The sequence below is a fragment of the Pristiophorus japonicus genome, chromosome 2 (assembly GCF_044704955.1).
Source record: "Pristiophorus japonicus isolate sPriJap1 chromosome 2, sPriJap1.hap1, whole genome shotgun sequence".
Classification (NCBI taxonomy): Eukaryota; Metazoa; Chordata; class Chondrichthyes; family Pristiophoridae; genus Pristiophorus; species Pristiophorus japonicus.
The window spans coordinates 138,565,974-138,578,716 of record NC_091978.1 but is presented as its reverse complement, the minus strand read 5'-3'; the positions used below and the strand labels follow the sequence as shown (position 1 = coordinate 138,578,716).

Sequence of the window (12,743 nt, the reverse complement as noted above, 5' to 3'; positions counted from 1 at the left end):
GTGAGTGGTTAGGATCTGGAATGCACTACCTGAAAGGGTGTTTTCAAAAGGGAGTTGGATAAGTACCTGAAAGAAAATAAATTACACATCTACGGGGAAAGGGCAGGGGGAATGGGACTAGCTGAGGTGCTCTTGCAGCGAGCAGGCACATGCTCGACGGGCCGAATGGCCTTCTTCCATACTGTAACCATTTTATGTTGCTATGAACTTATCTGAGGTTAGGAATGGGTGATTTTGCCAGCTTTTCAGTAACAGCTTGGACTCAAATACAAGATGCAATTCAGTATCCCAAAACCTCTGGAGAGGGTAACACATTTTAGAAGTGCAAGAAAAAGTTCTATTAAATTCTCATTTATATGTGCCACTTCTACCTGATGAGAAAATGTTGGCAAACATTTCAAAAAGTTAAAGGCTCACTGAGTAAAATATACAAAAAAAGCTCAAACACTTTTGCAGCACATTTTGCACAGTTTTCAGACTTTTATGTCAGGCAGAGAGCAGTAAAAGATTGAATACTTGTGTAAATCATTAAGACTCACTTGCAGGTTCACACCTTGTAAACAGAAAAAAAGACGTGCTTATTTGTACTGCAAAAATGGCCACCATGCTCCATCCTTTGTCTATGATTGGTCCCCTTGGAGGATAAGCCACACCCTGAAGTTTCACTGGAATGTGTAACTGGAACCTCCCATTCCAAGGTCTCACTGACTTTGCAAATTATAACTCGATCCACTTTGATTTCCTGAAGCGACAGAGGACAGAGCTCCCTCGAAGGCAAGGGCCAGCCGAAGTGCCTTACCCCAGTCCAAGTACATCCCTCCCCCAGCCGAAGTGCCTTACCCCAGCGCAAGTGCATCCTTTCCCCCACCTCCCGACCAAAGATGGGACAGGTATTGTGTGTGGATTGTTAACAGGTTTATTGGGTATGAAGTAAATAGTGACAATGTCGTGACTTCTGGGTATCATCCACTCCAACGATGTCCCCTGCAGGGGGTTGGAAGAACGTGATCCCTCTTCCCACCACCCGTGTCTCTCTTTCTCCCCTCAGCCTCTCTCACTCTCTCGGCCCCCCACAATGGGTTGGGGTCAGAGAGGGGGAGAGTGGGGGGGGGGGGGGGGAGGGGGGGAAGAGAGAGAAAAGGGGAGAGGGCTGGGGCCTGAGCGGGCGAAGAGAGTCGGAGTCTCAGGTCCTCTTCTCGGCACCATGTGCATGGAATGATTCGGGCCGGGAGGGGGAGGGGCAAAGCTTGACAGGGGCGGGGCTTGTTGCATGTCTGTCAAAAAAAGTGCAGTACAAATAGTTACATCGATAAAAAAAGGTGCAACTTAACTAACTAGATTTTGCCGAGTGAAAAACTGCACAGAAAAATTCTAAAATATTTCCGTAAGAATATTTTATTACTTACGTGGGACCAGCTGGTGGGTATGTGCCTCTTCTGCAATCTTCAGTGTACTACACAAAGAAAGCAAAACTTTTGAAAATCCTACGCTTTCTTTTCACATTATTGCAAAGAACATTTTCACAAAACTACTGTTACAGCTTTTAAATTATTTTCCAAATACAAAATGTGTCCAAGGTGCGGATAACGGTTGTTCTGTATGTTAGAGGCCAATGGTGGCAATTTAGTTTTTATAAACTAACACAAGTAGAGAACAGTAGGAACCTAATAACAGAATGGTAAAGCAGAAAAAAGTAGGAATCCTGCTCCTTGGTGGAAATGCAGCCTAAATCCGAGGGTCATATTTACATAGGAAGAGGGTGGGTCAGGAATTGCAGAGCAACACCTTTGCCATAATGTTAAGGGACCAGCCAGAGATGGTAAAAAAAAATAACAAAATAAATCTCAAATTATATAAATTGCTATTAGGAAACCAGCATTTGATAGTTTTGGGCTCCAGGTACAGGCACAGCAAGTATATCTGCTAAGTGTTGGGCACAATGGAGGCAGAATTGGTGGAACTTCTCATGAAAGCACCATGAAATTGGTGCTGCTGAGAGCCAAGTTGGATGAATCTGAATGGACACACACACTCAAAGTTGGACGAATCTGGACACACACGCGTTATTAGAATATGCTGTTTTGGCACAAGTCATTATTGAAACTAGAACAGGTATTTTTAAAGTAATATTAAAAGGATACAAGGCAAGAACAAATAAATAAGATTACAGTAAATAGTTCCCATTGATGAATTAGCACCAAGCTACAGACAAGCTCGATGGGCAGAGCGGCCAGCTTCTGTGTTGTAATTTCTGTGATTCTCACTTTATATTCCAGCATCAGAATTTCTTCACTTCCTTATTTCAGTACATTTTTTAGACTCCATTTAAATGAACAAGTCTAAGTGGGAAATTGGTGCAGAGAATAATGATCATACCCAATCCAGCCAATGCAAACAAGGCACATCAGTCCAGTGAACATCAGCCTAATCCTGATTACCTCGACTCTAGGAGTGTCATTTTACAAATCCACATCATCAGCAAGAACTTTGCCAACTGCACTTTTACATTTTTTTTTCACATTGCAGTGAAGTCAAGTAACACTATACTGAGAATTATGTTCACATCACATTTCATGTAATGTTCACGTCACTAGAAGGGAAATAATTATCAATTGTGTAGTAAATACAGAAAATACTGTAAACACTCAGCTGGTCAGTCAGCATCTATGGAGAGAACAGATGAGTTAAAATTTCAGCTATGGACTCATCATCCACACCTGAAACATTAACTTGTCTCTTCCCTTCCTCAGAAACGGACTGACCTTCTGCTTGTTGAGAGCATTTTCTGTTTTTGTTTCATATTGCCAGCATCTCCAGTTTTTTGCTTTTATTTACATTTCTATAGTGTTCATTACATGCAGTGTCTCAGACAGCTTTACGGAACAGTGGATAGTGAATGAACATCAAACAGGATAAGCAGGTAGTTTAAAATTATATCAAATGAGTTTCTGCATTGTGCCCGCTAAGCAGACAAGTTCAATTTGCAACAACTGGCATTTATAGTTGGTAATTGGATAAATATTTAAAGGGAAGAATGTATAAGGCTATGGGGAAAGAGGGGAATAGGATTAATAGGATAGCTCTACCAAAAAGCCGGCATAGGCATGATGGACTTCTTTGTGGTGCATCATTCTATGACATAGCACCTTTAACATAGTAAAAGGTCCCACAGTGCTTCACAGGAGCGTAAACAGACAAAAATTGATACCTAGCTGAAGAAGGAGATATTAGGACAGATGACCATGGACAAAGTGATAGGTTTTAAATGAGTATCTTAAAGGAGGAGAGATCGAGAGGTTTTGGAAGGAAATCCCAGAGGTTAGAGCCTCATTTACTGATGGCACAGCAGCCAATAGTGGGGCAAAAATGGGAAGTACACAAGATGCTTGAGTTGGAGGAACGTAGAGTTGTCGAAGGGTTATTGGGCTGGAGAAGGTTACAGAACTATGGAAGGTGTTGCCACGGAGAAATGTGAACACAAGGGGAGCCAATATAGGTCAGCGATCCCTTGGGTGAGCGGGACTTGGTGTTGGTCAAGACTAAAGTTCCGAATCCTTCCACTTTTGCGAGTCTTCCACAATAGGTGATTATAAGTAATGGTCCTTGTCTGTGCGATTCGTACATGCAGAGTAGCCTGGCTATTGTGGCTTGCAGCCAATTCGCTTGGTCTGCAACGAGCTGGTTTCTCCTGCTATTCGGAATGTAGCGCTTCCTTACCGGTTGTCAGGATAGCGGCACTGGGACCAACAAAAATCACCTGGAAACTGAGGGAGCAGAAACTGTGGGGTGGGTGGGAAAGAAAGAGACAGAGAAACACAAACTGGGGGAAGAGTTCATGTCAGCCAGTAATGTGCACTGTTGTATAATATGTTTTATTAGAGAAGTCAGGCAGTTTTGATGCTTCTTCAATGACTGAGCTTCACCTCCCTGAAGCTGGGTTTCAGCAGTGGGGTGTGGCAAAGAGCGTGAAGAGGTCAAGCGCAGGCAGCGGAAGGAGCGCACGGCAAACCAGCCTCACCCACCCCTTCCCTCGACGAATGTCTGTCCCACATGTCACAGGGTCTGTGGCTCTCGTATCGGACTGTTCAGCCATCAAAGAACTCACTTTGGGAGTGGAAGCAAGTCTTCCTCGATTCCGAATTACTACCTATGATGATGATGATGATTTGGGAGTCAGTGAATTGAATTAGATTTCATTTATTGATATTATAACTTATATTGTTGTTATTGTTACTGTGTATTGTTAAAAAGTCATAAAATTATATGAAAACTTTAGTTAGAAGTTACTTATAGCGATGTCTTTGTTGAATCAGTGGAATTTACTTGGTGCTTCTCAGTACTGTAATATCAGAGAAGTAGTTATTTAAACATTACTTATCTTTAAATCTTTCTATTCATGTGTGTTCTCGGATTTGATTTATAAATTGTTATTCGTCTCACTACAAAATAAAGTCAGCTATTTATTTGGGGTTTGGCGATACCAAGACAAACAATGTCATGTGATGAAATGTCGCAATTAAGCATCACATGAGCAATGCACATGACCACAGAATGACATCCAGAATTAAGACATGGGCAGCAGAGTTTTGGATGAGCTGAAGTTTATGGAAGTTGGAAGATGGGAGGCCAGTCAGAGACTATCGGAATGGGCGAGTCTAGGTGCAACGAAGGCATGGACGACTTTAAGAAAAACGTATGTAATAAATCTGGAAAGCCACACAAAGGTTCTGGTGAAGACAATGAAAAATTAAACAGCACCGTTGGTCCCCGACACATCAGCAAATTACAATATCCGGCCAGTTTTAGCCAACTTCTAAATACCATTTACAGTGTTTCTGAAGTGTTGGGAACTGCGCAATTGGAGAAAATTCAACAAAAATGGTCCAAAAAGGACACCCGCAGCTCCTCCAAGTATCTGTGAAAAGTACTTTTGTCGAAAACACCCGTTTCAAACATCAGAACCCCCTATGCTTAGTCTCAGGGACCTTCAGCCGTTTAAAACCACCCCGCCCGCCCTGTTGTGCAAACCCAGCGCTGCCGGTCTCTGCGGCCCCGACTATCACTTCACTCACTCACCGGCGGCACGTACTGCGCCAGTGTAAGGGCCGTGCCCGCAGCCAGCACCAAGCACCATGTCCCCGCCTGTAGCTTCATGCTGCTGCCGCCGCCGCCGCTCCAGCTCTGCGACCCGGGAAGCTGCACCTCCACCTCCCGGGGCCGGGGAAGGGGCGGAGACAGATGGGGCCGAGCCCTCGCCGCCTCCGACAAGCAACAGCACATCAACCAATCCCTTCCAGTGATCTCTTCTCATTGTTAGACAAGTTGTGAGCGGAAAAAGCGCTTCCCCTCTGCTGAACTCTTTCCTCACCATTGGTCACCAGCAAGTTTAGGGCCCTGACTATTGCACACCGAAAGCTGGAACCAGTATAACCCCCTTGCATTGAACGTTTAATGAATCATATTCAATGTCATGCGATGAAAATGTAATCTGAGCTAACTGCAAGTGGAATGAGGCACCCTGGAGTGTCCTGCATTTATCAACAACTTGTATTTAATCTAGAGACACGTCCCAAGGCGCTTCATGGAAGTGACACCGAGCCGCATAAGTAGAAATTAGGGCAAGCGACCAAACGCTTGATCAAACAGGTTTTAAGGAGCGTCTTGAAGGAGGCAAGAGAGGTAGGCAGATTTTTTGAATAAAGTATATTTTTGTAATTTAAAAAATTGGTCTCCAGCAACAATATGATAAATTACTAAATCATGCAACATCAAAATAGGCCTTTTAAAAAAGCACAGTGACCTCCTTCTGTGCTGTAAACTTATATGACTCTATGAATTATTTTAATTCCTAATGATTGACAATAGCAAGGTCTGAAATTAGATATCCAAATTTTAATATGCCCTTTTACACTGTATGTCATTCTGAAAAGTAATCAGCATCCCAATATGCTTACATGGGTTCAATCTGACTCACCTTTTTGGATTAGAAATCTCAACTAACATTTTCCCTCATGTTGTCAAGAGCTTCATAAATGTTGAGGTGGGATCTGGCCATTAAATAAAGTTTATTGGTTCTAACTATAACATGTATGTTCTTTAAGAATGTGTGAAAACTGTGATGTATGTAGCACTCAAATCACTGACTCCACACGGTCTGGTGTTGTAGTAACTGCTGTGACCTTAGTCCTTTATTGTGTAACTCTGGAGTACCTCCCAGGTGTGGTGGGCAGCCTTTTATACTCTGTCTTGCAGGTATTTTCAGGTCTCCCACCACAGCGCCCTCTGTGGGGCACCATTGCACTTATACATTTAATGTACTTGGAAAATACATAACAAAAGCATTATAGTGTCTTACTGAAGTTCATCATAGGCAGTCCCTCGGAATCGAGGAAGACTTGCTTCCACTCCTGAAGTGAGTTCTTTGGTGGTTGAACAGTCCAATACGAGAGTCACAGACTTTGTCACAGGTAGGACAGATAGTCATTGAGGGAAGGGGTGGGGGGAACAGGTTTGCCGCACGCTCTTTCCGCTGCCTGCGCTTGATTTCTGCACGCTCTCGGCATTGAGACTCTTAAGTGCTCAGTGCCCTCCCGGATACACTTCCTCCACTTGGGGCGGTCTTTGGCCAGAATTACTGTAGTTACACACATGGCAACTGATCATTCAAATCCTTATTTATATGCAGCTACTGCTATTGCAACATATCGGATAATACAAACGGAGGGTGTATTACAAGATAGTAACATATATAAGGGTTCAGCTCAAGTCAATGACATTTAAACCCATAAAATGTATTATTGTTTTGAAACACAGGCCTTCACACTTCATTCTATAAACTTTATTAAAAAAACTAGGATTCTCCAGATTTCAGTCAATAGGCCAAACTTTTCCCCATGTGCCTTCTCGTGACTCATTTTTCCAATCTTAAATATGAGGAATAAAACAGAATTTTAATGCGAGGAATTGAGCTCTTTCAGCACGATGGTGTCTTGGTGCTGATATACAAATTTTTTCTATATGTGTCCTGGGGGTGGGGGAGGAAGAGACATGTGCAGTGGGGGCATATAGTTATATGGCATTATCCACTTTTAATTTTTGTTTACTAGTATATACTCACTTTTGGGGAATCAGAATAGACAACATATGCTTGTCAACCAGCCATCCATTTGCCAGGCTCCCAATATGGCTCCAAATGACTCCTGTTGCTGCCCTGCAATGATTGAAATAGCTATAGACTTTGGCAGGAATTTTTGTGAGATCAGGAACTCCTGCCCATATTATGTAGCTAATTCAATCATTTTAGGGCAGCAACATGAATCAATTAGAGCTGTGTCAAGAGTTCTGGCGAGAGGAAAAGAGAGTGTAAGCATGGACTAGGTTGGAAAAAAATAAGTCTTGTTTGATCCCTCTTGGTGCCCTTTGCCCCACTTTAAAGTATAACTTTCATTCTCATGAGTTACATTCAGCTGCTAGTGCATTAGTAGTGAATCCCTCCCTGCTGCACCACTGCTCAAGCCACGTATTCATCTGAGCTATTCTGCGATTCCTACTCTGACTAGCTCGTGGCACTGGTAGCAATCCTGAGATTACTACTTTTGAGGTCCTACGTTTTAATTTAGCTCCTAGCTCCTTAAATTCGTCTCGTAGGGCCTAATCCCTTTTTTTTCAACCTATATTGTTGGTACCAATGTGCACCATGACAACTGGCTGTTCACCCTTTAAATGTTTCTATGAGGTCCCCTCTCATTCTTCTGAACTCCAGTGAACACAAGCCCAGTTGATCCAGTCTTTCTTGATAGGTCAGTCCCGCCATCCCGGGAATCAGTCTGGTGAACCTTCGCTGCACTCCCTCAATAGCAAGAATGTCCTTCCTCAGATTAGGAGACCAAAACTGTACACAATACTCCAGGTGTGGCCTCACCAAGGTCCTGTACAACTGTAGCAACACCTCCCTGCCCCTGTACTCAAATCCCCTTGCTATGAAGGCCAACATGCCATTTGCTTTCTTAACCGCCTGCTGCACCTGCATGCCAACCTTCAATGACTGATGTACCATGACACCCAGGTCTCTTTGCACCTCCCCTTTTCCTAATCTGTCACCATTCAGATAATAGTCTGTCTCTCTGTTTTTACCACCAAAGTGGATAACCTCACATTTATCCACATTATACTTCATCTGCCATGCATTTGCCCACTCACCTAACCTATCCAAGTCGCTCTGCAGCCTCACAGCATCCTCCTCGCAGCTCACACTGCCACCCAACTTAGTGTCATCCGCAAATTTGGAGATACTACATTTAATCCCCTCATCTAAATCATTAATGTACAGTGTAAACAGCTGGGGCCCCAGCACAGAACCTTGCGGTACCCCACTAGTCACTGCCTGCCATTCTGAAAAGTACCCATTTACTCCTACTCTTTGCTTCCTGTCTGACAACCAGTTCTCAATCCCCGTCAGCACACTACCCCCAATCCCATGTGCTTTAACTTTGCACATCAATCTCTTGTGTGGGACCTTGTCGAACGCCTTCTGAAAGTCCAAATATACCACATCAACTGGTTCTCCCTTGTCCACTCTACTGAAAACATCCTCAAAAAATTCCAGAAGATTTGTCAAGCATGATTTCCCTTTCACAAATCCATGCTGACTTGGACCTATCATGTCACCTCTTTCCAAATGCACTGCTATGACATCCTTAATAATTGATTCCATCATTTTACCCACGACCGATGTCAGGCTGACCGGTCTATAATTCCCTATTTTCTCTCTCCCTCCTTTTTTAAAAAGTGGGGTTACATTGGCTACCCTCCACTCTATAGGAACTGATCCAGAGTCTATGGAATGTTGGAAAATGACTGTCAATGCATCCGCTATTTCCAAGGCCACCTCCTTAAGTACTCTGGGATGCAGACCATCAGGCCCTGGGGATTTATCGGCCTTCAATCCCATCAATTTCCCCAACACAATTTCCTGACTAATAAGGACTTCCCTCAGTTCCTCCTTCTTACTAGACCCTCTGACCCCTTTTATATCCGGAAGGTTGTTAGTGTCCTCCTTAGTGAATACCGAACCAAAGTACTTGTTCAATTGGTCCGCCATTTCTTTGTTCCCCGTTATGACTTCCCCTGATTCTGACTGCAGGGGACCTACGTTTGTCTTTACTAACCTTTTTCTCTTTACATATCTATAGAAAGTTTTGCAATCCGTCTTAATGTTCCCTGCAAGCTTCTTCTCATACTCCATTTTCCCTGCCCTAATCAAACCCTTTGTCCTCCTCTGCTGAGTTCTAAATTTCTCCCAGTCCCCAGGTTCGCTGCTATTTCTGGCCAATTTGTATGCCACTTCCTTGGCTTTAATACTATCCCTGATTTCCCTTGATAGCCACGGTTGAGCCACCTTCCCTTTTTTATTTTTACGCCAGACAGGAATGTACAATTGTTGTAGTTCATCCATGTCTGCCATTGCCCATCCACAGTCAACCCCTTAAGTATCATTCGCCAATCCATCCCAGCCAATTCACGCCTCATACCTTCAAAGTTAGCCTTCTTTAAGTTCTGGACCATGGTCTCTGAATTAACTGTTTCATTCTCCATCCTAATGCAGAATTCCACCATATTATGGTCACTCTTCCCCAAGGGGCCTCGCACAACGAGATTGCTAATTAATCCTCTCTCATTACATAACACCCAGTCTAAGATGGCCTCCCCCCTAGTTGGTTCCTCGACATATTGGTCTAAAAAACCATCCCTTATGCACTCCAGGAAATCCTCCTCCACCGTATTGCTTCCAGTTTGGTTAGCCCAATCTATATGCATATTAAAGTCACCCATGATAACTGCTGCACCTTTATTGCATGCATCCCTAATTTCCTGTTTGATGCCCTCCCGAACATCACTACTACTGTTTGGAGGTCTGTACACAACTCCCACTAACGTTTTTTGCCCTTTGGTGTTCTGCAGCTCTACCCATATAGATTCCACATCATCCAAGCTAATGTCCTTCCTAACTATTACCTTAATCTCCTCCTTAACCAGCAGTGCTACCCCACCTCCTTTTCCTTTTATTCTATCCTTCCTGAATGTTGAATACCCCTGGATGTTGAGTTCCCAGCCCTGATCATCCTGGAGCCACGTCTCCGTAATCCCAATCACATCATATTTGTTAACATCTATTTGCACAGTTAATTCATCCTCCTTATTGCGGATACTCCTTGCATTAAGACACAAAGCCTTTAGGCTTGTTTTTTTAACACCCTCTGTCCTTTTAGAATTTTGCTGTACAATGGTCCTTTTTGTTCTTTGCCTTGGGTTTCTCTGCCCTCCACTTTTCCTCATCTCCTTTCTGTCTTTTGCTTTTGCCTCCTTTATGTTTCCCTCTATCTCCCTGCATTGGTTCCCATCCCCCTGTCATATTAGTTTAACTCCTCCCCAACAGCACTAGCAAACACTCCCCCGAGGACATTGGTTCCGATTCTGCCCAGGTGCAGAATGTCCTGCACCCGCTCCGAGACATCCTTGACCCTTGCACCAGGGAGGCAACATACCATCCTGGAGTCTCGGTTGTGGCCGCAGAAACGCCTACTTTGAGTACTGTTGAGGGGGATGACTCATCAGGGGAGGGCAGCAGCAGCCAAGTTCATGGCACCGTGGCTGGCTCTGCTGCACAGGAGGGCAGGAAAAAGAGTGGGAGAGCGATAGTGATAGGGGATTCAATTGTAAGGGGAATAGATAGGCGTTTCTTTGCTAGTGCTGTTGGAGAGGAGTTAAACTAATATGGCAGGGGGATGGGAACCAATGCAGGGAGACAGAGGGAAATAAAATGGAGACAGAAGCAAACGGCAGAAAGGAGATAAGTAAAAGTGAAGGGCAGAGAAACCCAAGGCAAAAAACAAAAAGGGCCACTGTACAGCAAAATTCTAAAGGGGCAAAGTGTAATAAAAAGGCAAGCCTGAAAGCTCTGTGCCTCAATGCGAGGAGTATTCGGAACCCAGGAGAGGGCTCTGAGCTAGTTAGAGTGGGTGAGAGCTCAGATCAACAGGACCCCAAGAAAGAATGCAAAAGGCAGGAGGCAACAGAGCAGAGTATCACTGGGGTAAGTGTAAACCACAAGGTGACAGGAAGGGACAATATGTATGAATATAAAGGGGCTGCAGGAGGGGTCAAAACTAAAAATCATGGTTTAAAAACTAGTATTAAAACACTCTACCTAAACGCACGCAGCATTCGAAATAAAGTAAATGAGTTGACGGCACAAATCATTACGAATGGGTATGATTTGGTGGCCATTACAGAAATGTGGTTGCAGGGGGGGGCCAAGACTGGGAATTAAACATACAGGGGTATCTGACAATTCGGAAAGATAGACAAGAAGGGAAAGGAGGTGGGGTAGCTCTGTTAATAAAGGATGATATCAGGGCAGTTGTGAGAGACGATATTGGTTCTAATGAACAAAATGTTGAATCATTGTGGGTGGAGATTAGAGATAGTACGGGGAAAAAGTCATTGGTGAGCGTAGTTTATAGGCCCCCAAATAATAACTTCATGGTGGGGCGGGCAATAATCAAGGGAATAATGGAGGCATGTGAAAAAGGAACGGCAGTAATCATGGGGGATTTTAACTACAGATCGATTGGTCAAATCAAATCGCACGGGGTAGCCTAGAGGAGGAATTCATAGAATGCATACGGGATTGTTTCTTAGAACAGTATGTTACAGAACCTACATGGGAGCAAGCTATCTTAGACCTGGTCCTGTGTAATGAGACAGGAAAAATAAACGATCTCCTAGTAAAAGATCCTCTTGGAATGAGTGATCACAATATGGTTGAATTTGTAATACAGATTGAGGGTGAGAAAGTAGTGTCTCAAACGAGCGTACTATGCTTAAACAAAGGGGACTACAGTGGGATGAGGGCAGAGTTGGCTAAAATAGACTAAACGGTGGCACAATTGAGGAACAGTGGAGGACTTTGAAGGAGCTCTTTCATAGTGCTCAACAAAAATATATTCCAGTGAAAAAGAAGGGCGGTAAGAGAAGGGATAACCAGCCATGGATAACCAAGGAAATAAGGGAGAGTATCAAATTAAAAACCAATGCGTATAAGGTGGCCAAGGTTAGTGGGAAACTAGAAGATTGGGAAAATTTTAAACGAAAGCAAAGAATGACGAAGAAAGCAATAAAGAAAGGAAAGATAGATTACGAAAGTAAACTTGCGCAAAACATAAAAACAGATAGTAAAAGCTTTTACCGATATATAAAACGTAAAAGAGTGACTAAAGTAAATGTTGGTCCTTTAGTAGATGAGAAGGGGGATTTAATAATGGGAAATGTGGAAATGGCTGAGACCTTAAACAATTATTTTGCTTCGGTCTTCACAGTGGAAGACACAAAAACCATGCCAAAAATTGCTGGTCACGAGAATGTGGGAAGGGAGGACCTTGAGACAATCACTATCACTAGGGGGGTAGTGCTGGATAGGCTAATGGGACTCAAGGTAGATAAGTCCCCTGGTCCGGATGAAATGCATCCCAGGGTATTAAAAGAGATGGCGGAAGTTATAGCAGATGCATTCGTTATAATCTACCAAAATTCTCTGGACTCTGGGGAGATACCAGCGGATTGGAAAGCAGCTAATGTAACACCTCTGTTTAAAAAAGGGGGCAGACAAAAGGCAGGTAACTATATGCCGGTTAGTTTAACATCTGTAGTGGGGAAAATGCTTGAAGCTATCATTAAGGAAGAAA

At 43.5% G+C, this 12,743-nt stretch overlaps 1 protein-coding gene across 3 annotated transcripts in view; it reads right to left on the bottom strand.

Annotated features, from left to right (window-relative positions):
* The window catches only part of asah1b (N-acylsphingosine amidohydrolase (acid ceramidase) 1b), a 31,353-nt gene extending 25,938 nt beyond the window's left edge, over positions 1-5,415 (bottom strand). For 2 of the 3 annotated variants that reach the window (XM_070869606.1, XM_070869621.1), the window contains exons 1-2: positions 5,077-5,411; positions 1,407-1,453 (exon numbers count right to left, since the gene is read on the bottom strand). In XM_070869606.1, the coding sequence (XP_070725707.1) occupies positions 1,407-1,453; positions 5,077-5,280 (251 nt within the window). In that variant the 5' untranslated portion in view covers positions 5,281-5,411. Of the gene's footprint in view, positions 1-1,406; positions 1,454-5,076 lie in introns of all 3 variants that reach the window. The other variant, XM_070869611.1, reaches the window with a different exon arrangement.
* Between the last annotated feature and the right edge of the window lie 7,328 nt (positions 5,416-12,743).